This window comes from Canis lupus, chromosome 13 (genome assembly GCF_048164855.1).
Source record: "Canis lupus baileyi chromosome 13, mCanLup2.hap1, whole genome shotgun sequence".
NCBI classification, from domain to species: domain Eukaryota; kingdom Metazoa; phylum Chordata; class Mammalia; order Carnivora; family Canidae; genus Canis; species Canis lupus.
Window position 1 is genome coordinate 50,398,990 of NC_132850.1, and position 24,351 is coordinate 50,423,340.

The 24,351-nt window shown below is 37.8% G+C and overlaps 1 protein-coding gene across 13 annotated transcripts in view; it reads right to left on the reverse strand.

Annotated features, from left to right (window-relative positions):
- Window positions 1-24,351, reverse strand: part of SH3D19 (SH3 domain containing 19) — a 178,531-nt gene that overhangs the window by 15,029 nt on the left and 139,151 nt on the right. For 12 of the 13 annotated variants that reach the window (XR_012006123.1, XM_072773606.1, XM_072773613.1 and 9 more), the window contains 9 exons: window positions 22,872-22,979; window positions 18,472-18,584; window positions 13,096-13,157; window positions 11,391-11,655; window positions 9,045-9,113; window positions 8,718-8,858; window positions 4,955-5,027; window positions 3,814-3,944; window positions 1,505-1,563 (listed from right to left, as the gene is read on the reverse strand). Coding sequence is in view for 12 of the 13 variants with exons in the window: in XM_072773606.1 (XP_072629707.1) it covers window positions 1,505-1,563; window positions 3,814-3,944; window positions 4,955-5,027; window positions 8,718-8,858; window positions 9,045-9,113; window positions 11,391-11,655; window positions 13,096-13,157; window positions 18,472-18,584; window positions 22,872-22,979 (1,021 nt within the window). In the remaining variant the exon portion in view is untranslated. The remainder of the gene's footprint in view (window positions 1-1,504; window positions 1,564-3,813; window positions 3,945-4,954; window positions 5,028-8,717; window positions 8,859-9,044; window positions 9,114-11,390; window positions 11,656-13,095; window positions 13,158-18,471; window positions 18,585-22,871; window positions 22,980-24,351) is intronic. The other variant, XM_072773607.1, reaches the window with a different exon arrangement.

The following is a 24,351-nucleotide window of genomic DNA, read 5'->3' on the forward strand; positions in this document are numbered from 1 at the left end:
TTATATGCTTGGGCCACAGAAATCCATGGCTGAATCTGAACCTTTCAATCATGATTGCACTGAATTTAGGAGTGCCAACCCTGAGACTCTCAGGGCAAGACATGAAACTTCTGTGCCAGAATGCAATGGGCATCAGCTGGGCAGAGGAGATGCTCAATATATGTTGAATCATCAGTGAGTTGTCTGTATAGATACATGGTCTTCACAACTAGAAAGTTTGAAGAAAACAGAAACTGAGCAAATTATAACAATCTTATACCTAACACTGTTATTTTAAAGATGATTTCTGTAATCACCTTTAAAAAGGCCTCACTTCTAAGAATGAAAACAATCCTTTAATGATCTGCAATTGTGATTGAAAATAAGATAGAAGAAGTAGAGATAAAACTGTGTCTCTAGAAGGCATGATTTAATACCAAACCTTCGATTTAAGGCTTTAGAAAGAAGTCTCAATGGCAACAGTTGAAGGAGATGCAATTGCCTGAAGAGGAAAAAGGTTGGTACTGGCACCATTCAAAGTCTGATTTAAGTCAGGTCAATGGATCAAAGGCTGTGAAAGCCCATTTTGAATTCAACCTGCTGACACAGTAAACACTGCTTAAAAATAGGAGAAAAATTGAACCTGAAATAGAATTCAACTATTGTGACATCAGAAGTTTTCTTATTTGTGGTAACCTTTGCATTTATTTTCTGAAGTCCTCGGGGAGCATCTCCTTATGTCTGACCTATTCAAAGACAGGTTTACAGTCTTCAGCAGGTAGTGAATTCTACTAATTTGCTCATTTAACTGGAATATAAAGTTGCATTGTGGCAGAGTTTTAAATCACAAAGGAGTTACAGTGGTGCATAAAAGGGTATATAAATTCATGGAAAGGTCTTCAGACATAAAGGAAGACCCCTCCAACTTAACCCTTTCTTAGCAGTTTTTGTAGGGGTTCTATTTCCATAAGATTAAAATATTTTCTCAGACAAAAATATCTGAACCTTCTAAATATCTGTTGGTAGATAAATAACAGAAGGCCAAAACAAAATGCACTGGATAATGAAACTGTCTCTGCTCAAGCTCAGGCCAGGCTGTGTGTGGGAAATCCCAGGAGAGTTAGCTTCTGGCTATCTATATGTCCTATAATACATGCAGTATTGCTATTGCTCACACCAGCTTCTAACAGCATGTTGTATTTATCAGAATTTACTCCACTAAAAGCTTTTTATTTTTATTTATTCATTTAATTTCCAAAAAGTTTTTATTTTTAAGTAATCTCTACACTCAACATGGGGCTTGAACATACAACTCTGAGATCAAGAGCGACATGCTCTTCCAACTGAGCCAGCCAGGTGCCCCCGACTAAGGCTTTTTAAACAAGTAAGTTTTCCTCATAATTACAAAGACACACTGAGAGTGTGAATAGTCACACGAATGAAGTGTTTTAAGATTGGTAATTCTTTATGGTATAAATGCTTGCCTCCTTTGCATTCAGTGCAAAAGAACACAAATAAAACTTACTTAACACAATGAGATGAAATGGATTCTCTTTTCCCATTTCCTCCTTCTGGAACATCAATCTGTAAAGACAAAGTCAAGACAATAATCTTATGTTTTCAGATTCTAGTAAGATAAATTTAAGGCTAAGTAATTAGGAAATATGTGATTGAAATTAAACAGTTTAGGTAGATATTAAGCTGATGAAGTAGTGCCATAGGTGCAAAAACGGTAAGAAATCCAGAATTTGAGATTTGAAAAAAAAAAAATGTAACCTGGAATATAGCCTTTCTTGAATAGCCAATCAATCCTCCTACTTGCTGGAATAAGGACATTAATGTTGTTCTGCCCCAGACTGAGTTTTCTTTCTCCTATAATCTCTAAGTTGAAAACTTCAGATGAGAGGGACTTAAGATAGAAACCGGGCGGCTGGCACTCATGCACTACCACACCGATTCATTTTTTTAAAAAATATTTTATTTATTTATTCATGAGAGACACACAGAGAGAGAGAGGCAGAGACATAGGCAGAGGGATAAGCAGGCTCCATGCAGGGAGCCCGATGTGGGGCTTGATCCCGGGGCTCCAGGATCACGACCTGAGTGGAGGGCATACGCCTAAGCGCTGAGCCACCCAGGCGTCCCTACCACACCTATCAAAGCGTTCAAAGAATTCTGCAATACTCTCCTGACCCCCAAATAAAACATTTCAATAAAACTTATGGATTCGGGCAGCCTGGGTGGCTCAGCGGTTTGGCGCCTGCCTTCAGCCCGGGGCATGATCCTGAAGTTCTGGGATCGAGTCCCACGTCATCCTCCCTGCATGGAGCCTGCTTCTCCCTCTGCCTGTGTCTCTGCCTCTCTCTCTCTCTCTCTCTCATGAATAAATAAATAAAATCTTAAAAAAAAAAAACTTATGGATTCTATTTTAGTAACTCCAGAAATTTGATTTTCCTTCAGTGTGAACAGGAAAGGAAGAAAGGAATTAGTACTCAGTGAGCATCTATTAAGTGGCAGGCACCTTATAGAATACCTTACTTACAAGGCTCAGTAGAGCTGAGTTGTAATAAAATATTTGACCATAATGCACTAAATCGGAAAACTACTTAAGGTTTTGAGGTTTATATTAAATAAATCAGTAGCCTTCCTGATAAATTCCAAAAGTTTTAAAACAATTTTTTAAACTTGTAGGCTTAGAAATGGCACTTATACCAATAATGTGGCGGATTCAGTGTGATGGATTTCAGTGTGGTAATTGTGCTTTTTAAAGTACTGCTACATTGGGCAGAAGAAAAATGAAGAAGAGTGCTAAAACTAACATTATTCTTAATATTAATTAGAGAATGTGGTTAGATTTCTCTAAAAAATCAGGGCATATATATACTGGACAATTTTTAAGACCCACATTTTAGAATTCAGGAGACTCAAATTCATCTATATTTGAAAAATACAGGTTTTATGTTGTTTTGTTTCCTATGTTTCTGATGTAATGGAAAATCACCACCCTTTTTCCCCCCCAAATAAGCTGTTAATGCTCAACAATTTAAGCTAGCTTTTTTTTTTAAGCTAGCTTTATTGATATTTTCCAGTATCAATAAATTATAGCAGAGACTGAGTCATACTCTTCTTATTGATATAAATGTTCAAGTGGCATTCTGACTTCATCTCCATGTTTCACAGCTACTGGGTTTAGCACTGAGGGTTCTATAGTATGGGCTCACATATTGTAGGCTGTGAGGGCATAAAAAATTCTGATACTTTAATATAATTTTTCCCAATCAGACTTGAAGTTATTATGTGAAAAATGATGAATGGACGACTACCTCCAATGAAAGTCCTATAGTAGTCCCAAATCTTTTTTTTTTTTTAAGATGGAAATAAATAGGAATAGAAAGGATGGAAGAAACCAAAAGTGGATTATACTCCAAAGAAAATAAGTAGCACCATAACCTCAGCAAACATTCCTTTGGGACTATCTAGTACCATTTAATTATTGTTTACTAAATGTTTAATTAATTAATTAGAATAAATATATATATTTTAGTGCCTACCCGCCCTTCCGAGTTGGCTCACCAGCTGACCTGCAGTCATTTTTCACTTTAGGATTTCAGATAGCATTTAGGCATTAAATTCTAATACTGCATATAATTTACTAATAATTAATCATTATCTAGTTGAATATACCTTTAGTTTTTTAATTTTCCAAAAACTGAATGAATCAATGGAAGAGAGTAAATGAGAATATAAGAATCTAGGCTTCTGTTTTTTCCAAACTACAAGTTACATAGAGCCCACAGAATATATGATGAATTTAAATATGCACTACACACTTACAATTACTTTGACGTAGTTCGCAGGAAATATGCCAGTCTGGTTTCTACATCTCCCTCTATACCAATCTGAGTCTATTTTTTCCAGAAGATAAACAATTTCTCCAGAAGTGAGGTGCAAATCATCAGCTTGCTCTGTAACATAAAATTATAATTATGTATATGATGAATTCCCTTGGCTGGAGATTTGATTAAAGTGGAGCACAAAGTAACATTTAGTTCTGTCCACTGAGGCAGTATGTTCTACTGATTCTGAGAACAGATTACATCAGTCAAATTGATTTAAAAAATACATTCTTTTTTTTTTTTGGGGGGGGGGATATTGTTATTATGAGCTTCCTTTTTAAAGGCCAAATTGGATGCATTTACCATGTAGTGATTGATAGGAAATGGTTAAACAAAAATACTGTGCTGGTCAATGGTTCCTACTGGGCCAATATAAACCCTTTGCTGAATACATACTGAACAATGAAATATTTTATAGACATGGTATAATATTCTTATTATTCTCAATCATGCTTAAAAATCATTTTAATCTCAAAATATTAACTAAGGGACTACTACAGCTCTTTAGCAAGTAAATGTACTCACACTAAAATAAAATAAAAATCACTCTACCAAGTAGACCAAAAGAGGCTTTAAATAAATCAGGAGTTTATTTATAGTCTTGTAATCTTGGATATAAAAAGTATTTAAAAATTATTACCAAAAAATATACACTTTCATCTCTTATAAACTATGCGTGGTTTTGCAATTCTTAGGAGACAATTATTTCACTTATGAAAACAGAATTAATATCATTATAATTGTTAATTGGTATGCATGGTTTCTAAAGAGTTAAAAGTCTGCAATTGCTACGCAATTGGCTATTTGTTCACTATAAGGGAATCCTCCGCACCCCCCCCTCCTTTTCTGCCTCCCCTCATTCTTTCTCTCTCACGGGGAATTTCAAAGGCAAGGGAATGCTGCTAAGCTCTCTGGAATGGCTGAGTACAATCAACCCTTCCTGAAGGCAGCGTAAAATGACCTTTCCAATCCAGAACTCCATTGGCACAGAAAATGAAGATGTCATCGAGAGGCCAACTCAGGGAAGATTACTGCTCGGGGATCCTAAAGCTCTACCACTTAATCATTTATGGGCTTACCTGCTGGGAAATCATGAAGAACAGCAGCGTGAGGGGCACTACTGTCAACGGGCTTCTGAGCATGGTTTGGATCCTTAGGGGGGAAAACAGGGCCGTGAGTGAAGCATGCAGGATGGATGCTGGATGTGCTATTCACTCTGAGACTTTTTTTTTCTCATTAGAATCCTCTTGACATAATTACATTCTGAGTATACAAGATGCAAAGCACACAGTCGAGCCAAACAAGGGAATCACTATCAAGTTGAAAAGGTATGTGTACTTGCCAAGGGAGGACAGAAATGACTCTCAATTGTAATGTCCTCCCACCACTTTTTTTTAAACCAAGAGAGTAACATAAATGGGAATATCTTTTTTATTTTAAGGTCATTATTTTTAAAACTGGTACCATTCTACTCTGAAGTAGTGGTTTTTGACCTGTGTACCTTGCCAAGGTTGCTTTTTCCTTAAATTATGATCAGTACTACATCTCAAGAACAGAGCCTTAAAAGTTGAGTCTTCATTAAAATGGTAGAAGAAAGCTCTGCAATTTATACTCCGCCTTTCATAAATGGAAAGAGCTAATGACTTCCACAAAAGTATAATTCACAAAATAAAATCTATTTCATTTATTACCATTTAGCTGAATGCTTTCTCTAATTTGAAGGCCAAAAACACTACTTCCCATGTCTTGCCTGAATTTTCTATTTAATCTAAATGGTTTATTCAACAGTAATTCTAAGTAAATTAGCAAAGAGAATTCAATATTCTCTACCCATGTAGCAGCTTCCTAGATTGGCTAGGGGAGAGGGTAAAGTTGAACAGTGACCTTTTCTCATTGACAAGCAGTTGTTATTCTTAGTTTAATACAAACAGATAGGCTTATCCACATTATCATCATCATCATCTAATCTGATTAAAAGATGTTATTTGAAATTATAACTTAAAACTCTTCAACACTGGCAAACCTGTGAACTAAATGAAGGCAAATTTATTACCTTATCTTTCAAACAAAATGCACCTGCAAAAACATGCTGTATTTTCTCAAGTTAGGTAAACAAATACTAATTTAGGCCAAGACAGTAATAGTTAATGGCAGCTCACTACACAAGCTTACCAAAGTAACCCTGATATTTTCTTGGAAGCTGCTCAGTGCTTTTCTTTAAGTAAATGAGCATGATGGGAATTTCAGGAATTGTGGAAAGGAGCCGTGAGATATTTGCAGTCTGGGGGGGGGGGGGGTCTTAAAATTTTTTCACATAAGTTATTATATGTGTGTATGTATGACTTTCATTTTTTTCTGATTTATATCTGTGGGAAATGGAATGACTCTTCAGTAAACGGTGTTAGGCTAGATGGCTATCCATTTGGAAAAAATGAAGTCAGAGGCTTACCCTATACCAGACACAAACAAGAATCTTCAAAGGGCCCAACAATATGAACATAACCAAGCCTGAGAGGCTTGAAGAGGCGGGACAATACCTTGAACCTCCTAATTAGTTTCCCTTCTCTGTCTTGAATGCTTGGATACCCCCACCCCCTATGCTGCTCATCAACCCGGCCTGGCAGCTGAAGGGTAAGAGCAACAGGCTACACAGGGTTGGCCACAAGGGGTCATTACAACTCAGACCATGCCCTTAAGGTGGGTGTCTGGTAGGTAAACTGGATATATTCCAAAGCTCTTTCTAATAGGACTATCACTGCTGATACAAATGAGTAATGAGAAATGTTAATATTCATTGTTTACTCACTATGTACTACTCACCAAGCTAAACACCTTATATCGCATTAAGTAGCTCTTCTAAGTTTTTAAACATCTTTATGATATAATTCACATGCCATAAAATCCACCCATTTCAGGTATACATAGTTTTAGCAAATTCACAGAATTGTGCGACTCTCACCACAATCTAAGTTTAGACCATTTTTATCACTCCCCAAAGAAACCCCCTCCCCAAAGACGCCTGGGTGGCTCAGTGGTTAAGCATCTGCCTTTGGCCCAGAGTGTGATCCTGGAGTCCCGGGATGGAGTCCCACATCTGGCTCCCAGCATGGAGTCTGCTTCTCCCTCTGCCTGTGTCTCTGCCTCTCTCTCTGTGTATCTCTCATGAGTAAATAAATAAAATCTTTAAAAAAAAGAAAAAGAAACCCTCTTCCCATTAGCAGTCTTCCCCCTGTACCCTCCCTTTAGCCTTACACAACCACTAATCTACTTTCTGGATTTACTTCTTGTGGACTTTTATATAAATGGAATCACACAATAAATCAGTTCTAAAAAAAAAAATTAAAAACCTCGTGGAGTTGGTTATCACTATTTCCCACCTTAAAAAAAATGAAGTTTAAAGATGTGAAAGAATCATCTAGGGCAATGTACTGTGACCAAAACCCAACTCCCTGGAACATAAATCTGTGCTCACAACCAGGCACCAGGTAACCATCCCCCACTTCTCCCCTGATCTCAGACGTTCAGCCTCAACTGATAATGTTCACTATTTTCTGTTTACTAAGGTAGGGAAGAGTAGAACTCATTTTTAGAACTCTTTACCTTAAAACAAGGCGTACAAATAGTTAGTTTTATTTCTCTGAAAAATGTAATGCGAACCATGAACCCAGAATCTAAAGGAGGCTTCATTTTGGTATCACCAGGAGTTGGCCAATGGAGGCCAGGTGTCTTTAAGTCTACTTACACGGGGAGGAAGGTAATGTTTAAAGTGGAAAAAACCTTTGAACTGTTATAAAAGAATAACTTCTAATTTTTTTTAGTGTCTGTTTTTCATCGAGAAAAGCTTTTTGGCATTACAACTCCCACTATTACCCATCAGTGTGTTTTGAGCAAAGGACAGCAGTGACAGATGGAAAACGATCTACCAAAACAAAGAGAATATGAGCAATGGGAGAATGTTCCCCTTGTGGACTACAGTTAGAATTTCAGTATCTTGCCTGTGCCTAGTTTAACACATTATCTTCTCTGCTCTTCAAAATACCAATATTTAAGTTTCTTAGCAAACTTCAGAAGATAAACTGCCTTCAAAGAATAAAACAATTGGACTAGATTTTGAAAACTAGGACAAATGGCAAACCAAGCACTTCACTTGCATTAAGTGATAGGTGGGTATTCTTTTTCACATTTGCCACAGTAACAGCAAAAATTTAACTGGTTAACTTAAGAAGTTCTTTTACAAATATACCTCTGTAAATCATTCGATGCTATTTTTCTTGCTAAACAAATGACCTTCAATAATCATTGCATTCTCATAGGCTCCACAAATTTGTTAGGCCTACACTGTGACTTTAGGTTGTTAAATTACATTTCATCTCATTATTTTGAGCTATGATCAGAGAAATGAGGTTTATTCTAAGCTTAAATCTTAAAGGGAAGTGCTTCTTAATGTCAGACTTAGCATTTATAGGACTCCCTTAAAAATAATTATCCATTCTGGTAGGAAACTGATCTCCAGCACTTTTGATAAACATGTTTACATTATTTCAAAAATAAATAGCTCTCACAGTTGAAAGTTAATGACTGAGTGCTCTGGTTGCTCTAAGTCAGCATGAGATGAAGAAGGCGAAACACATGGTAGTCATTCTGTGTATCAAAGTGATTAGCATGGCAGTGGCGAGTCTTTTAGAAGTAATTTATTCTTAAAATGAAATAAAACGCTACTGTAATTTTTACTCTGGTTAAAATAAACGTGCTAATAAGAACCTGAGGATGAGATATAATTAATAGTTCTACGAAATGTGCTGCCATGTGTGATATGAGGGCTGTACAATATTAATTCCTTACGTTTGGTCTGCTTCTAAGATGTTCATCAAGTGGGGTGATAATCTTTATCTGAGACAGGTGAACTCTGCCAATATCTTGTCCCTTTTGGCATTCCAAGTAATTATTTTCTGCCTGCTTCAGCATCACAAGTACGTCCCCACGCTGTAAGGCACAATACCACACTCTGAAGCAATTATTATTTAATAAAACATTATTACTTTTTTCACATTTTAATCTTCAGAGCCTAAAGCATTTAATAATGTGTAAAGCAGTAACAGAGGCCAGTGATTTTTTTTTTTTTTTTTTTTTTTTTTTACATTAGTCAGTAAAGAAAGAGCTCTACTTTACCTTACAGGAGAGTTCTCCAGGGTTTTGGGAGACAATGTCTTCATTGGCAATTCCATGAGGCACAGACAGCTTAAACACAAACCCATAGAAGGATTATTTGCAATCAAATAACTTCCTCAGAAGCTGCTGATAATGTGGAGATTTCACATGTGTGCCTGAAGTGTAACTTCTCAAGCAGTTAAACTCTTCCCTTGGGTTCCTCAGGCTCTAGACCCTGGGAGGGTGGGGAGGATTGTTGGGGGGGGGGGGGGGCCTGTCATTTCTCTTGGATACTCACAGTCCTTGGGGACAGGCAGGTGAGCCTGCAGGACAATGGCCCAATGTGGCCGGAAGTTCCCTTAAATGACCACAACCTGGAAGTTCTGTTCTGTAGGACAAGGCCCAAGTCTCCTGAGCATCTGAAGGATAAATGCTCAGCACCTGACCTCTCAGTCTGTGGGGACATGTCTTTAATGCAGGGTCCTCAGTGGTTGTCTTCTGAAGGCTGACAGGGGAGCCCCCTCTGTAGTGCTTGATTGACTGCTTCCATTTGCCTTGAATTGCATTTTCTCGTCATCTGATACCAAGTGTTTACTTATACCGATTTCACTGCCTGACCCCAGTCACTTCCTCGTCTACTCAGCTGTCTGATCTTAGAATCGCTTTTACATCTGCACCCCACCCTGGCCACAGGACTCTGTTCCTGCCTTGGTAAATTCTGGCTGATGAGCACTGGTCAGAGGGCCTGTAAAATATAAAAGGCATACCCAGGAAATGTGATCACACAAGCTCACTTCCAACAAGGAAAGGGAGGCTGCATGGACCCCTTTGTCACTCAGGAGCAAAGATTCAGAGTACAAGGATGTAGCCCTGGAAGGCTGGGTTGGGTGGTGCTAATTCCCAGTATCTCTGTTAAGAGTCCCAGGCTCCCAAAGCCACCAGATTCCTGATTAGCAATTTAACAAAAGAGTGGCCGTGGAAAAAAAAACAAAAAAAGAGAGAGAATGAGAAATTTAAAGAATTATTTTGTAATGAGATATACGACTCTAGCACACACTATCACTTTGAATTTATTAATTTGACATATCCAAATATTTTATTGACATTACACAGCCATGCCATAAGGAAAATATGCATCCTGAATAAGACTCTTAACATGGAACGTCCAAAACGAGCAGAGTCTTTACAGCTAGTAACACTACTCCTGTAGTATGGCTTCACGGCTAAGAGCATGTGCTCAGAGCCAGCTGACCTATGTTCAAATCTTGGCTCTACCATTAACTGGCTTTGTGACTGAACAAATTCCTTAACCTGTGTCTTATTTTCCTCATTTGTATAATACAGATAATAACAGTATTTACTTCAAAGGGTTGGTGTGAGGAATAAAAGAGCTATTTAATACATATAAAGCGTTTTGAACAGTATCTGGCTCATAGTAAGTACTCAACACATCAGCCACTGTTCTTATTTATTATTTTAAAGTCAAAGAACACCCCTGAGTTTTAGCAATTAAAATGTCATCAGTTTAAGTGAAAATGAAAATGAGTACACTACCTCTTTCTTACCTGTCTATACCCTCCCCTTAGGAGGATTAGAGCATCTTAAATGGTTTAAGGTGAAAACAATTTTTGGCACAATGATGGAAATGTAGAACAACATCAAATTATTAACTGCTGTCCTTATTAAGAGCCACTGTCATACAATTGTTTAAAAAGTACAAACAGTTCTGTTCTTAACATTTTTGTTTTGTATTTTATCAGGCTAACCTGACCAAAGTAGAGAGAGCACATCAGTTCTGTTTCAAGTGTGGGAAATGGACAAAAGTCACATGATTTTAAAAACCCATTGAATGAGAACAAAATTAATACCTCAATCATCTCAATTATCAATTAAAATTTTCTAACTGGTGAGTGTTAAATGGGCTATGATAATTAGGTTTATAAAAGGGGAAAGTGAGGGAAAAACCATCCATCCTAATGAGGAATTCCCTTCTAGTGCATTTAAAATTTTAGTCTGTGGGCAAGGTAGCTGTAAGATATAAACTACACCAAGTTAAAAACTATAATATCTGTCAGAGCTGCTCCCATCAGTATAGCCCACAGGGTCAGGTTTTTCAGTTTCTGTTTGGCCAAGCCAAGTAGCAGGTTACAATCCCTGTCTGCCCTGCTTCCTCCTCCTATATTTCTTCTAGTAACAAACCCTGCTCTAAAGACCCAGGTCTCATCACGGCCTACTTATCTAAAGCCTTCTTGACGTCAAGAGGCAATTCCACATTTATCTCATCATCTTTTCTTAAGGAATGATAGATCTTATACATACTTTAGGACAAATCTTTTGACCAGAAACATTTTTAAAAGCTGAATTTACCATGTATTTCCTGTAGAGAGGGTGTCCTGGTTTGGGGCGAGGGGGCAGCACCGGATCTTGGTTTTTAAAGACTTGACTCTTGGCTTTCCAGAGTCCAGATGCCAAGTTACTTTGCTTTTTCTGAAGATCCATGTCAGAAGAAGACCGATTTAAAGGCAGTTTTTTATTTGATGCTCTGGCTGCAGAAAGTTTGGGGGGAGGTGGTCTCTCAGGGGCTCCCTTGGGAGGAGGTTGTCTAGCTGGTGTAACTCTTCCATTTACAGGTCTGAAAGTCAACGTGGTAGCTGTGAATCAGTGTCTGATCGATAATAGGGTTCTGTTTTATTCTTTCTTACACACACACACACATACACACACACACAGCTTTCTGCTGGTATAATATAATTTACTAAAACATGCAGGGTATGCTATTTTTGAGCAAATGACTGCTGCATTAAACATTATATTATTAGAGGAAATGCCATGATGCTCCAGCTTCCTCTTATCTTGCACTAGAGATTCATTAGTTTCAGACAAACAAGCATTTACTATCATGAGCTCTCTAAGGCCCCATTTACTCTAAAGCACACCATGACTGCTTCAGAAGACTAAGCACTTTCTACCAAAGTCTCAGATGAGAAGCTAATAATAAGGTATCAGGTATATTTGATGGGGGTCTTATACATAATTAGAAAAGGAACATCAAACTCCCCCAATACTCGTGTTATAGGAATTATTAAAACCCTAATTTAGATTAATATAAAGAAAGCTAGTTCTGAAAATGGGATAGGACAACTATTATTTTGAAAGCCTTCCCTTAATCCCAATGATAAAAATAATTTCCAACATATCTTCTGATTGCATCACAGCATTTTGTTCAAATGGCCCTGGAACTCAAGAGGGCAAGGTAATCTCTGATCTCTGAGCTCACAAAGCCTGTCTCCCTTTGGAGATACTTCCGAAATCCAGGCTGGTATCTCATAACAGGGATTGAGAGAGAGAGAGAGAGAGAGAGAGAGAGAGAGAGAGAAAATGTGTGTGTGAACATTCCAGAAGTGGAGTTGCTTTAGGTTCAGAAAAGAGTCTTGTTCATTTAATTGAGGAAAAGTAATAAAGATCTAGGTCTGTGCTCTGTGAATTGTTTGATTGTGTTAAAAGAAAGAAGGAGCAGAGATTCCTACAACCTGCCATGGGAAGCTGGCCACAGGCTAGTGGTCTGGGTGAATTTGTGAGTTTAATGCATGTGCCTTCAAAAGATCTGAGAGTCAGTGTTTTGTTTTTGTTTCGTTTTTTTTTGTTTTTTTGTTTTTTTTTAAGATTTTATTTATTAGAGAAAGAGAGAGAGAGAGAGAGAACATGAACAGGGCAGGGGAGAGGCAGAGGGAGAAGTAGGCTCCCTGTTGAGCAGTGAGCCCGATGCAGGGCTCCATCCCAGGACCCTGAGATAATGACCTGAGCCGAAGGCAGACGCTAACTGACTGAGCCACCCAGGGGCCCCAACACTCAGTTTTGATAACAGGAAAGAGAGTCCAGTCTCTGAATCAATAGTTTTTCTCTAATTTACCATTTTTATTTTTAAAGTTTATTTATTTATTTTTAGTAATCTCTATACTCAAAGTGGGGCTTGAACTCACAACCCCAAGATCAAAAGTTGCATGCTCTTCTGGGTAAGCCAGCCAGGTGCCCGTTTAATGTACTTTTAAAAAGTATTCCCAAACTTACTTACCTTGGTGGCAACCTTGGGGGTCCTCGCACAGAGCCTCCTGTTTGACCCATGTGATCAGATTCCTACAATTACCAGAGAATGCTTTTATTTAAGGTTAATCTGAAACAGGAGCTTGTCAAGAGGAATTATGAACAACTTTTTTTTGGCTAGATCTCTAAGTGGAAATGTAGCTTAGTTATAGAAAATAGCTTAAGAATTTTTAGTCTTAAGCAATACTAACTCATTCCTTATTCCTAAGTTCTCAAGTCCTAATATAAGTGAAAACAGAGAGAAGACCAGGGCTGTTGTGGACGGCAGCCCAACCAACGGCACTGCATGGTTATGTACCCAGTAGATTCACGAGGTGTTAAGGATGATGTTTAAATCATACGCAGTAGCGATTTAAGCAGGCACTGTGGGGAATTAAAAAGATATATAGCCTTTATCTATCCCACGACAACACATAAGATATGCATTGTTCCTAAGTTTAAATATATAGTAAGTGAGGTGGTGATTATTTTGGTTTGCTTAGAACAGGTGGCTCTCTCATCACCAGATGGTTTATACTTTGCATGGTGGCTTCTGAACTAGGAGGATGTAGAACATAAAAGAAGTTTAAGGGATGACCTGAAAGGAAGGTATATAGAGAGGACTAGAAAGGCCCAAGAAAGCAGAAAGGGTAAAGGGGGAAAACTCGAAAAATAAGACAGGTACAGCAGGATGTATGAGCCTAACAGCAGAGGGGAAAAATCGGAAGTGTGAAGAATAATAAGATTTCTTGGGCAGCCCAGGTGGCTCAGCGGTTTAGTGCCGCCTTCAGCCCAAGGTATGATCCTGGAGACCTGGGATTGAGTCCCATGTCGGGCTCCCTGCATGGAGCTTGCTTCTCCCTCTGCCTGTGTCTCTGCCTCTCTCTCTCTCTGTGTCTTTCATGAATAAATAAATAAAATCTTTAAAAAAAATTCTTTAGGGTAAAGGATTCAAACTGTGCTGTTAAATTTTTTTTTAATTTATTTATGATAGTCAGAGAGAGAGAGAGAGAGAGAGAGGCAGATACATAGGCAGAGGGAGAAGCAGGCTCCATGCACCGGGAGCCCGACGTGGGATTCGATCCTGGGTCTCCAGGATCGCGCCCTGGGCCAAAGGCAGGCGCCAAACCGCTGCGCCACCCAGGGATCCCCCTCAAACTGTGCTGTTTAAACAGGTTTAAACATGTTGTAGCCCAAGGATTGGGAAAGAAGTATAATACATGGGGAAAATGCTAGCCCTTTAAATTACACTGCCTTTTTTTTTTTCTTTTTTTTTTTGTAAATGAGATTTCAACGTCACTTGGGGTTCTTTGGGCTAATTCAGACTGTTTTCCTCCCTCTCACCTTATAAATGAGTTAAAACTCACTTCCACGGTATTTTAATTCAAACTGAATATTAACTTTTCCCTTAAATACCAAATGATTAATTGCCAATAACAGCGATCATTTGAGTATGTTTCAAAATCCCATTTTTAAAAACAAATTAAGCTTGCCCTTAAAACTTGGTTTCACTAATGAGTTCAGTTAATGTAGTGAGGCAAGTCACCAGCGCATAAACCCTGCAATATTCCATAGCCTAATCCATGCCTTACAAATACACTGCTGCTTATATTCCCCACCTCCACCACTGACAAATAGTGCTATGATTTTGAAAGACTCACATCTCTGGCAGTGTTTAAAATTAACAAATCAACCAACCTACCAAAAAGCAACCTAGTAAATAGGCAGGAACTCTTATTGATTTTCTCAAAATTATAGTTGTTAAGGAACTAATAATTAAGGGCAAATTATAAAAATACAGCTGTATAAATTTGACAGTTATAGGTGATGTACTTTAATAACTATACCCCATATAATCCTGATCTTATACCAAGTATTAGCTGTAGTTTTCTCTCAGTTATTTTTATGAGGTTCTTAAGTATCTTTTCAGTTTCTCAAGTTTCGTAAAACAAGAAAAAAAAAAGTCTGTAGGTAGCAGACTGCCTACGTACATGGGCCAGGATTATTCGGCACACAGAAATCCTGAGAAGAGGGGACTGGCTCCCCAGGAAGCCAGTGTCCTACTGTTTACTAAAGTCTAGGCTCGTGCACAGGTTCTGCCAACAGTCTTGGGAAGATTACTGATTAGGGATTTCCTCCTCTTCAATATTCCACATCTAACTGGAGCCTCTCTGCATCTGCTTTTTTTAGTTTTTCTTTTAGCTCTGACGTCTCTGAACTTTGGCTTTTGATGTGTTTGGATAAGCATTTCAGTTCCTGGTGAAGTTGATCTTTCTGCTTATATGTCCCTGCAGGTGCCACTTTTTTGTTCATCTGCTTTGATACGGCTTCTCATATTCTAACTTCAAAACAGTTCCCCAAATTTGTTGTTGTTGTTGTTGTTGTTTTTTGCCAAATTTCAAAAGACAGATATTCTTGTCTGTTGGAATTACTGAGCAGCCTCTACAGATGTTCCCTCTCTCCTTTCTCCAGGAACTCGTACCACTTCTTAGGTCCTGAATTCACTGGCCAAGCTTCTGTGCTTCAGCCTGGATTCCTTATACATACTGGGTGGCATCTCCTGATCTCCCCTTGCACCAGCTGGCAGCCTCCTTAGGAGAAGCTTTGGAAGCCCTGAGTTCCCACGGTGAGAACAGAGCACATAGAAGCATCTGTTCCTGCTCCAGGAGCTCCTAATGTTCCTTACCTTAGAATCTCTTGTCCTTTAGGTGAAGAGAGTGAGATTTTATAACACAATGAGTCATCTTGTCCTAAGATGCAAAGTTCCCTGGCTCTCAAGGCAGGAGAAATAGTACAGAGTTTTTGTCCTGTGCTTCATCAGAAGACAGTTTGGCAAAGACCATGCCTATCCTCTAGGGTGATTACACTGGTGAAATAGTCTTTCTAGAGATCCTCCCTGATACTTGAAGGCTTTATGGTATCTGGTCTAATATTCATTCAGCAATTATAATTCTCAAAGAATTATAGATTTGACTTTCTGGCCCTGGAAATTTCAGTGTGTGACTTTAGATTTTAGTCAACTCATTTCACTTGTAGTCTTATTTCTTATCTCTTCTTCCTTTAGATCCATCATGTCTCTCACAGTATGTATTTATTATAGCACAGCACAGAATGCTTTGGCCCTCCTTTGTAAACACCGTAGGACAGGATTTTCCTGTTCATGTGAGGTGCAATTATGATTATAGTACCTCTCCAGATGGTTTAGTTTATTCAAACTTCCTTTTCTTGTTTTTCTAAAATGTGGGAGTTGCTTTGTGGTCTACTTAACACCAAATGTAATAATACCTAATACTTTAATAGAATTTTATGGTTTACAAAAGCCCATTACATAACTTCATGAATGATATATATGCTTGCTCATCATCTTCTCACTCCCCTTTACAATCCTTTAGAGTAGAAACCAATAACCTTCTCAAGTAAATTTTCTTCCATGGAAATTTGGGATTTTCTGCTATTCAGCAACAGTATTATAGGGACCCTTTCATCCCCTTTTGGGCTTTCTTGGCCCAGTTTTAATAAAAATTTATTACCAAGTACTTTGAAAATGCAAATGATCACTAAATTTTAGTTCAGCCTACAGGAAAATCTCATTAACTTGATATTGGCTAATTCAATTTAATGTCTCCTTCAAAGAAATATCTTTTCACTAGATGATTAGATGGGTTTGCATGTATAATAAGCATAGTTAATGCACAGTGTAAAACTATTATGAAATTTGAACTGAAAATTTGGTTCAAAAACATTAAGAATTCATTCCTTTAAAAAATTTTTTAATTTTGTTTTTTAATTTTTATTGAAGAATAATTAATATATAATATTGTATTAGTTTTTGGTATACAACATAGTGATTTGATTATTTATTTATGTTATAAAATGGGTACTACAATAAGTCTAGTTACCATCTGTCACCATACCGAGTTGTTACAGTATTATTGACCATATTCCCTATGCTGCATATTACATCCCCATATCTTGTTTATAATGGGGAGATTGCACCTCTTAATCTTCTTCATCTATTTCATCCACCCTACCCCGCCAACCCTGAAACCTCCCCTCTGGCAACCATCAGTTTGTTCTATTTATGAGTCTGTTTCTATTTTGTTCTGTTTGTTTTGCTTTTTAGGTCCCATATTAGTGAAATCATATAGTACTTGTCTCTCTCTGCCTGACTTATTTCACTTAGCTTAATACCTTCTAGGTTTATCCACGTTGTCACAAATGGCAAGATTTCATCATTTTTTATGACTATATTTCATTGTATGTATATACCACATCTTCTTTACCCATTAGCCTGTTGATGGACAGAGAGGTTGCTTCCATATCTTGGCTACTACAAATAATGCTGTGATGAACACAGGGTGCATATGTCTTTTTGAATTGTATTTTCACTTTTTTTAGATTAAGTATCTAGAAGTGTAATTTCTGGATCACATGGTAGTTCTGTTTTTAATTTTTTGAGGAACTTCCACACTGTCTTCCACAGTGGCTACAAAGATTTACATTCCCACCAAAAATGCAAGAGGGTTACCTTTTCCCCACATCCTTGCCAACGCTTGTTAAGGAACTGGTCTCTTTTGAAACAAACTTGAAAAGATAATCTAGCATATGGGAATTACAACAGTATGGGGAAATGGTATTGAGGTTGAAAATATATATATATAGCTCATTGACTACCAGTGTTAACAGGTACATGGTAAAGTACTATTTTTTATATTAAAAAATATTTTTTCCTTAAATTTCACAAATTTGAGGAAAATTTAATACATTTTTATAGTAATTATCTTAAAATTATGTCACTAGTTGGATATTTTAAATAAAAACTGATTAACTGGACTAAGTCTATTTCCACAAATATTAAAGGTTTTTAGAGATTTTTCAATAACTTCCTCATTCGAGGCAGCCCGGGTGATTCAGCAGTTTAGCACCGCCCCGGGTGACTCAGCAGTTTAGCACTGCCTTCAGCCAGGGCGTGATCCTGGAGATCCAGGATCAAATCCATGTCAGGCTCCCTGCATGGAGCCTGCTTCTTCCTCTCTCTCTCTCTCTCTCTCTCTGTGTCTCTCATGAATAAATAAATAAAATCTTAAAACAAACAAAACTTCATTATTAGTGCCATTTAAAAGACAATGTCATTATGTTAGTATAGGACAAACTATTTTATGATGAAGTACAATGAACTAATTCTTTTGTTCTACAGGAACTTAAAAAATATTGAACATCACATTAAATAAGTATGTGGGGCTTAGAACTGGTTTGCAGTAAAGATCTTTATCTGAGCAATAGTAAAATCATTCAGACACCAGCTGAGTATTTAAAATCAGTGCATAGCTTGGTCTTTGATCTAAGACAATTTATAATGACCACTTACCATGTTTCTTGCTCTGTCAACATTACTGAGTTTTCCAGATACTGTACTGCAAGTGTTTCCAATAGGTTTTTCAATAGGGAGAGGAGGTGGGCTTTGTGGATCCTCATGTAAACCTGGAAAAACAGTAGTAATTCATCAATAATTTCTGGCCTTTGGGGATTCCAGAGGATGAAATGATTGCAGCTTGGTTCCTCAAGAAAATGGCTATCATAAAAGATCCATGCAAAGAATGGACAGCTAAGTAAATGAGAAAGAGCTAGGAAACCTCAGAAAACTGATGGATTAGATGATGGATTAGACATCAGTTAGTTTTACTGAATGCTATATAGTGTAAAAATAATACTAAGTAATTACAATGCAGCCCACATTTCTGAGAACCTTCAATGAGCCAGGCATTAAGTTAAGGTATTTTGGTCACTTACATTTCTCCAGCCAATGTCCATCTATGTGCTAGATCTGCATAGTTCACTAGCTAGTCATCATATGTGATTTAAACTTAAATCTTAAATAAAACTAAAAATTTAGCTCCTCAGCTGCACTAGCTACATTTCAAGTGCTCAGTAGCCATATATGGCCAGTGGGCACCATTATGGAATATTTCCATCTTTGCAGGAAGTCCTATTGGACAGCATTATGCTAAATAATACCCTACTTACTTTATAAATTAAGAAATCAAAGCTGAGAAGAAAATATATAAGCTATCCAAGGTCTTAATGCTAATAATTGGCAGATCCAGGGTTTTGAACCCTAAAGCCTGTGCTCACTGTAATATGGCATGCTGCTTCCTAATAGGTTGTGCATCCAACCTTCCCCCATTCAAATAATTAAACATGTTTTCTAATTCATTAGCTCTAGATTAATGGACTTAATTGACTTCATTTTAACAAACAGTATCTTTACATCCAAACTACATCCTTAACTCAGTGATAGCATAACCCCCCCACCAACATATTTTAAAAAGAAAAAAAAGATCAGATTTAATTAGTGACAGCTAATTAAAATCTGTGTATAAAAACGCTTGGAGAGAGCATGACTGTAACATATGAAAGGAGGCTGGAGCCACTTTTACACAGGTTTAGACACTTAAAGGAGATGGGAATCTTTTTCATTCTTTCAAATGAACACTCCCTGCTCTCATTTCACATGAAACACCTATAAACAAGAGGGTGATTTGTCAGGTTCCTATTTTATCTACAGACAGGAAAACACTCTCAAAAGGAGGAAAATACCCAGGCCAGCTACTAGGAAAACAATGATGTAGAGGGAGGCAAGCATTCTTAGCTAGAGGCAGGGCTGCTCTGGAAGTGAAGACACACAGGAACATTTCAACTCAGTTGCCATCGTGAAGATGCTCACTCCAGTACAGTTTTCTTATTTTTTTTTAAGAATTATTTATTTATTTATGATAGACATAGAGTGAGAGAGAGAGAGAGAGAGAGGCAGAGTGTGTCATAGGCAGAGGGAGAAGCAGGCTCCATGCCGGGAGCCTGACATGGGACTCGATCCCGACTCCAGGATTGCGCCCTGGGCCAAAGGCAGGTGCTAAACCGCTGAGCCACCCAGGGATCCCCCCAAGTTTCCTTATTCTTATAAGGAAATGATGAATCGCCTAGGATATTGAATTGTAGTGACAAACGATTAAGGATACAAAACAATAATAATCTGAAAATAGAGAGGAGATACCTTACTGGCAAGGATGGGACATAGGGATTAAAATGTATGAATGTGTGGGTTAGGTGAAGATTTCCAATTTCCAATAATGGGGGTCAGTGGAGGTCTCAATGAGAAGTGACATTTGAGCAAAGACCTGAAGGAATGTTGAAGAAGTGAGCCATGCATCTATCTGGAAAAAGGACATCCTAGTCCAAGGAAACAAGTCTTAAGGGGAAAGAGCTGACGGGCTCAAAGACCACCAAGGAGTTTGGCACCACAAAGCTATTCCTTTCTTCGCTTAACCATTCCAAGTTCTTCCAACACCAAAAAACTCTTTTTTCCCTCCACAGCACATATGAATTGCTTAATAACTGTAGTAATACAATTCTGGGGAAGTGGTTTTTTATATAAATAGAAATAATGCTCTAGAAATTGGCACTTTAGTTCTTTTGTGTACAGCAGTTAGAATCCAACTTTCTAACAGTTCCTGGAACTTTGTCAGAATAATAAATAAAGGTGCTTCCTCAATATATCTTTTTCAGGATTTCAGGACTATTAATCCCATTTATAAGTAAGCAGAAAAGAATAAACGTAGTAGGCCTGAGACTGCTTATCCCTAGAAAGGCCTGCTTCCAAGGTTGGTCCTTACTGGAATCTGGGAACTTAGACTTTGGGAAGGTTCCTACCATCCCCAGAACTAATAAAAGAATATGGTTTATGCTGAATACCTGCTTTTCTTTAGGGAATCTGGAATTTTGGAACGTGCCAAAATTCTAGACGTGCCTATGTGACCAACCTCTAATAAAAGCCCTGGGTGTTGAGAGTCTAATGAGTTTCCTTGGTTGACAACATTTCACCTGTGTTGTCACAACTGGTTCCTGGGGGAGTTAAGTATAGCCTTTGTGATTCTCCAGGGAGAGAACACCTAGAAGCTTGTGCCAGGTTTCATCCAGACTTTGCCCAATGCACCATTGCCCTTTGCTGATTTTGTTTTGTATACTTTTACACAAATCAAAGTTCTGACATAACTATATGCTAAGTCCTGTAAGTCCTCCTAAGGATGATCAAACCTGGGGTCTTGGGGATCCTGATACAACAGGAGAATAAATTTAATTGTAAAAACTGTATTACCTAAAACCCACACAAACTTCAGGTAATATTTATTATCATTGTATTTCACTACGCCTGTTAAAAAATAGAATACATTTTAACAGCAAGCAGGCAAACAACCCAGTGAACTATGGTCTGTGATACTTATATAGTCCACTGATTTGTGGGCCATCCAATGCTTTCAAGAGAAATATACCACCAGGTCTTTAATCTACTATATAACCTCCCAAGAAAGCACGAATCCACCAGAATTTGGTACCCTTGACTTTTTCTCCTCCTCATTCTTCACAGCAACTCAGTTTAATCTTCTCACTATGTGGCTTAGAGCCATCAATTAATAACAAAACACTCAAAAGACAAAAACCAATATGATCTTTCTGGGTAGTTTTTTAAAGAAAAAGCAAACCCCTGAACTAAAGAGGTTTCACGGCATTCCAGGGTATGCCTGCAAAATAACCTGGGGATGCTACAGATAAATGAAGGATTGGAATACTTTATCTGCTACTAGGAGGAGCAGGGTCTCCTGTTAGGTAAGGCAAGGATGCATGTGGACTATGCAAAGGCACTGAATGAAATGAGAGCAGAAGCTCAGGGCAAAAGCTGTGTGATCACTCCGAGCAATGCCAGGAACGGCTATGGAAGCCACTGTACAAGCACATGCATGCACATACACACACACCTTTTAACAATTTCCAGGGTATAATATAATAAATGGGCCTGGCTCTCTTGGCTTTTCTCTTATAGTAAATATCATAATTCTTTGCAGTCTTCATAAAAACTCATACCATTTATTGTATCATTAAAAAAAATCAAGTAAGGAATAACATCAAAATGTAGTATTACACTAATTTAAAAAATGTTTAGACATTATTATGTCTTTACAACTCTTGGTTACCAAAAAAAAACAAAAAACAAAACAAAACAAAACAAAAAAAAACAACTCTTGGTTACCGCTCTTCACACAATTCATACATTCTTATACTTAAGATTATGATGGTTGGAATAAGATACTATATCCAGATAAATACATACAACTTTATTTGCTATCAGTTTCCATTAGGATTGACAATAGACATTTGAACAAAATGGGAGTCAGAGGTGCTGACACTGTTGAAAATCTACATGTAATTCTGACTCCCCCGACATGTAATTTACCTAATAGCCTGCTGATACCATAAATAGCCGATTAACACAGATTTTATATGTATTACATACTGTATTCTTATAATACATAAGCTAAAGAAAATGTTATTAAGAAAATCATGAAGAAAACACATTTATAGTAGTGTACTGTAAAAAACTGCGTTTAAGGGGACTGCAGTTCATACTCGTGTTGTTCAAGGACCAATTATACTTTCCCACTATCTTTACCATTTACCAATAGCAAGCAACCTAAGTTTCAGTCTCCCTCTATTCTCTCTGCCTAGAGTCAATGGTATAGAGAAATGAAATCCACAATTTACCGCACCAACTGTCTAAGGAACTGTGAAAAAATAGCTTGCTTTTAAATGTTCTTTGACTATAAATAATAATAAATGGCCGATTATACATAATTTCGGAAGCAGACATTGATAAATTAGTATATACTTCTCCCAGGCTTGAAGAGAAGCAAATAAAGAAGGCAGATTAGTGCTTACATTTTCCTGGTTTGGCTGGAATTCGAATCACAGTGGGCTTCCTGGTGGGAGCTGGTTGAACTGCTCGTTCTTTTGTTGGTTCTGTTTTTATGGGGAGCTGAAAGGGATCTAATGAAAAACACAGTTTATTTTGCATATTTTAGTTAACATGGACTCAAACAAAAAACCTCATTCATAATTAAAGAGTCATATTTTCATGCCCCAGGGAAAACTATTCATGGATAAACAGAATCTCAGCTTGCAGAGACAAAAACAAAGTCAGAGCTCATGAAAGGAAATAACTTGGTGCTCTGTAAATAATTCATGTGGCTTTTCTTCCTCTCTGATGAGAGATATCCAGGACAATCCTGAATTATGTAGAAGTCATCTTTCATGGGAGTACAATCATTTCATAAGTGTCGCCTGAAAACGAGGGGCAATTGAAACGAGGAGCCAATTTCCCCCCTATTGTGAAGCCTTTCAGATGCCCCAGGAAAGAAAGTCTTTTCTACCCCACAGTCCTGTGCCTGGCCCAGGAAACTTAGGTACAAAGCTCACGAAGGGCTCTCATCCTACCCAGCACTGTGCCTGGTACAGGGCAGGTGCTCAGCAGAGTGTTAGTTAATTTAGTAAAACCACACTTCAGTTAACATGAAAACAGAAAGTGTTTTATCCTGGAAATAAAATAAGACATCTTCCTTCAAATATTTAATTTGGGGGCAAAGATACAGGGCTTGGCATTTTTCCATCTTAACTGGTTCATTGAAAATTAACAGTATATCCTCAGAGAAAGTATTTTAAACAAAGACTTAACTACCAAACTTTTTTTTTTTTTTTTTTTTTTTTACTGAAACAAATAGTCTTTTTTGTCTTTAATGTAAATATTCTTCTCAGTAGTTTGGGAAAATGACCATAATATTTTTTAAAGAGGAGAAATCTAAAAATAAACAGATTAGCAAAAATAAAATAAATGCTGTATACTACTCTGTGTAGCACTTAGGATCCGTGGAGGCCTCCTTTGCCTTTATTCCACAAAAGGCAGAATGAGTATATGCTCTAATTCTGCACCTGTTCTACAGACTCTTAACTATAGGGACACAGTCCCTGGAAAAACAATGTACACACCATAGCTCCTGTGATGAACAGCATTCATAGGCTGCCTACTATGAGCTGTAGTTCGATAAGCACCTTTTGCCGACCAGCTATTTTTCAGGAAAGAGCTGAGCTAAGGATAAGAAGGACTTTTGACCCCAGGACACCTGGCCTTCCCTTACCCCCAGCTCCCGGGCAATCCCACCATTCATTATACACACCACCAAAGGCATCACTCACTCACTAGCCACTTGTTCACGTGTGTATGTCTACCCTGTGCCAGTAACAGCGGCGGGGGGTGGGGGGGGAGATGCTATGGTAAGGTACAATTCTATTTTATTATCTACCATCTAGGAATGGCTTCCTAGTGCCATGCCAGGCAAAACATTTATTACTAGGCTACTGAGAC